The 3,567-nt window shown below is 42.9% G+C and overlaps 1 protein-coding gene across 1 annotated transcript; it reads left to right on the plus strand.

Moving 5' to 3' along the window:
• Positions 1 to 866: 866 nt before the first annotated feature.
• Positions 867 to 2,768, plus strand: GLRG_11999 (uncharacterized protein; the record flags this gene model as incomplete). The annotated part of the gene is made up of 5 exons (XM_008102682.1): positions 867 to 1,076; positions 1,135 to 1,305; positions 1,355 to 1,457; positions 1,638 to 2,237; positions 2,311 to 2,768. 5 exons carry the CDS (start codon positions 867 to 869, stop codon positions 2,766 to 2,768), a joined length of 1,542 nt encoding a protein of 513 aa, XP_008100873.1.
• Between the last annotated feature and the right edge of the window lie 799 nt (positions 2,769 to 3,567).

Genomic DNA, 3,567 nt, shown 5'->3' on the forward strand with positions numbered 1-3,567 from the left:
TTAACTGTATTACTAGCACTAAAGAAATATATTAAATATAATAATAAGTATATATAAGTTAACTAGTAAATATATAGTTACCTTATAGTAAATTACTAGGGGATAAATAGTACAATAATCTTACTTTATAAGTAATCTAGCTAATTTTATAGCTAGGATTAGCCTAGGATTCTCTAATAAAGGAATAGGGAGATTTTTCTATTCCTATAGGATTCAACTATAGTAATACAACACATGACATAATTAAAAACTATTATAATCCTACAATTTAACAACTCCCCTACAAACTGTTCCCCTGGCGATGCCTAGCGTTGTCAAGATTTCTATCCCTTAGAGCGCGGTCGGACCTCACTAAGCCCTGATGCGGGGTAAGGCAAATCACAGTCCAAACAGCCTCATTGGTTTTCTCCGCCTTTAACTACTAGATACCTCACCTGGAGCCTGCCCTACTTGGTATCGTCATGTATCTCTGAATATGAGGAGTAAAAGTAGAGTGGGATCCACCAAGAGGTTAACGAGGACCGACCGCGCTCTAAGGGATACGTCGCAATAGACAGCGCGCGTGTTAAACGAGCTGCAGGGATACTGGATATACCTAACACCCGTCCGTCTCACGATTAATATATTAGCCTTCGTGCTTCGGGTACGAGTCACCGGGACGAATGACAAACCTAGTCATTGACATTCGTCACGGAGCTTAAAATAATCCCGAAGGCCGACCTGAAACCCATACGCGATCCCTATAAAGCAATCAAAAAGACCACCGCCTCGACTCGTAATCCCGTACCTTCGCCGACCCCTATCGTTCCGCAACACGAATACTATACATGTCAAACCCATCATTAATAATGAGCTTGCTTCCAAACATGTTGCAGATTTCTCATAATCCCCTTCATCCCTTGGCCCAATATCTGCCACAATGGGTGTCTCGCAGCCTCAGTTCCATCCTTTTGGTTGCGGCCTTCTCTCTTATCATTCTAACCCTGCTGTCTCTCATCTCGACCCAGCGCCACTTGAAAGACATTCCTCTCATTAACCCTCCCAATTCTCTGTTTCAAACGACCGCAGAAATAGCAGTAAGAACTTGGAAAAATTCTACCATGATATTAGATAACACTAAACAGATGATTTCAGAAACAATACTCTACTAACCCTGTAACAATCATCGAACGCGGTCGTAACATATATCCAGATCAGCCTTATCGGATGATTACTAATCAAGGGACTGTTGTTGTGATGCCACCTCAACACGCCGAAGAGATTGCCAACAAGTCAGAATTGAATCTTATGGCGCGCGCGCGTACTGTACGCTTTTATTCTCCTCTGAGCTGAGCTATGCACTGATAATCTCCAGGAATGTCATGCAGGTACTCCAGGCTTCTCGGGCCTGACAACTGGGCCGGATGGTGATAGATTAGCTATCGATGTCGTAAAAAAGCCCCTAACTAAATCACTAGGTAAGAGTTATAGTCGTTCGTTACTATAACAGGAACTAACATTTACACAGCCAAGTTGACCGAGACCGTTGCTGACGAGGCAACCCGGGCCATTGACATGCACCTACCCAGTCTTAACGGCATGTTATACTATCCAAAGCCGCCGTTTATAGGATGGTCATTTTCTAAACTGTATAACAGAGTGGCATGAAGTCCAATTACTCCCTCGCATGCTTGATATCATTGCCCAAACCTCCTCACGCGTCTTTCTTGGCGAGGAGCTATGCCGCAATGAAGATTGGCTACGAATTACTAAGACATACACTTCAAAGGCATTTGTACTCGCCGGCAAATTAGGAAATATTCCCCGTCCATTTCGCCCGCTACTTCACTGGTTTATTCCAGGTATGAAGGAACTACGGGACCTCTGTGCCAAGGCTGAGGCTATTATCCAACCTATCTATAATGCGCGACAGAAGGCCAAGGCTAGAGCTCTAGCTGACGGAAAAGCGATTCCGACATATGACGACTGTATAGAGTGGGCTGAGGCTGAAGCGCATGCCTCTTACCAACCGGCCATGTTGCAGATGAATATCGCTGTCGCTGCCTTCCACAATACTGCCGAGCTACTGTCACGAGTCGTTCTGAATATTGCCCACCATCCTCATATTATTCGAGAACTTCGAGAAGAGGCCATTGACGTCTTGAAGGCTGACGGATGGAGAAAAACAGCGCTTTCTAAAATGAAAAAACTTGACAGCGTGATCAAAGAAACCCTAAGACTCAAGCCTAGTGGTACACGTAAGTATGATCTTGTGTGTGGTATTTTATATTACAATCTATGAATAAAGAACTTAACACCTCAATTCTCTAGTTACTATGCGCCGCGAAGCAACTAGTCCCACTACGCTTTCTACTGGCCTTACCCTTAAGACCGGCGACGCCCTTATTGTGGATCCATTCAATTCGTTTAGAGACCCGACTTTGTATGAGAATCCAGAGCAATTCATACCATGGCGATTTTTACACTGGCAGAACGAGCCAGGTAAACAGCACCTAGCACACCTTGTGTCAACTTCACCGGCACACCTAGGCTTTGGTCATGGTATACACGCCTGCCCAGGCCGCTTCTTTGCTGCCGACGAGATAAAAATCGTGGTATGCCACATGTTGATTCAGTACGACTGGAAGCCTCCGCCTATGTCATCCTGGAAACCTGTCCACGCCGGCATTTTTATGGTTACACCTCCAGATACAGTTTTACTTTTCCGCCGTCGTCCTCATCCAGAAATAGATGTTAAACGTCTACCACCTACCCTGGTTAGGAATTAAAATCTAGTATTAGTTGGTAGTTTGTATTTATGTTTACCTAGAAGATGTATAATTCTACATATAACCACCCCACCCCACGTATGAATAGGCCCTATATATAAACACTTGTTAAATAGTAGGGATTGTAATAGTTGCTTAATTGATTCTGTTATGTGTTATGTTACTCTAGTAAAATCCTGTAGGAACAGGGAAATCCCCCTATTCCTTTGGTTAGGAAATCCCGGGCTAATCCTGGCTATATTATTAGTAGACTTACCCTAAAAGTGGGGCTAATTTACTGCCTATTCCCTAACGATTTACTGTAGGGCAACTGTGTATTTACTAGTTAATTTATATATAATTCTGCTATATTTAACACACCCCCTTAGTGCTAGTAGCGCAGTTAATTACTATAGAGCCTGCGCTAAATATCCTCTATATATAGCCTATTTATTTATTAATTATCCTTTAATATCTTATATATTTTCCTTCTTTATCTAGTAGTAAAGCTTTACTTTATTATTTACTAATTCTTACTAGTAATTTACTTTAAGGTATATATATTACAACTTGTGACTTAGGGCGAAAGGCGCGAAGCATGTGAGACTTATCGGGAGGAAAGGCATCTACGGAAGTATGATGCCAACGGGGTACAAAGTATCGACATGACGTTTCTTGCGAACACCCCTACTGTTTTGCTTTTTTAGGGAATACTCTAGGCTCTGAGCGACGTACGATCGTCCTTCAGCGAGCGCTGACCAGTTGAGGTTATAGGTTTCACGTTAAGGATTACGATGGCGCGCCATCTGGTAAGTATCTT

This window comes from Colletotrichum graminicola (assembly GCF_000149035.1).
Source record: "Colletotrichum graminicola M1.001 genomic scaffold supercont1.342, whole genome shotgun sequence".
NCBI lineage: Eukaryota > Fungi > Ascomycota > Sordariomycetes > Glomerellales > Glomerellaceae > Colletotrichum > Colletotrichum graminicola.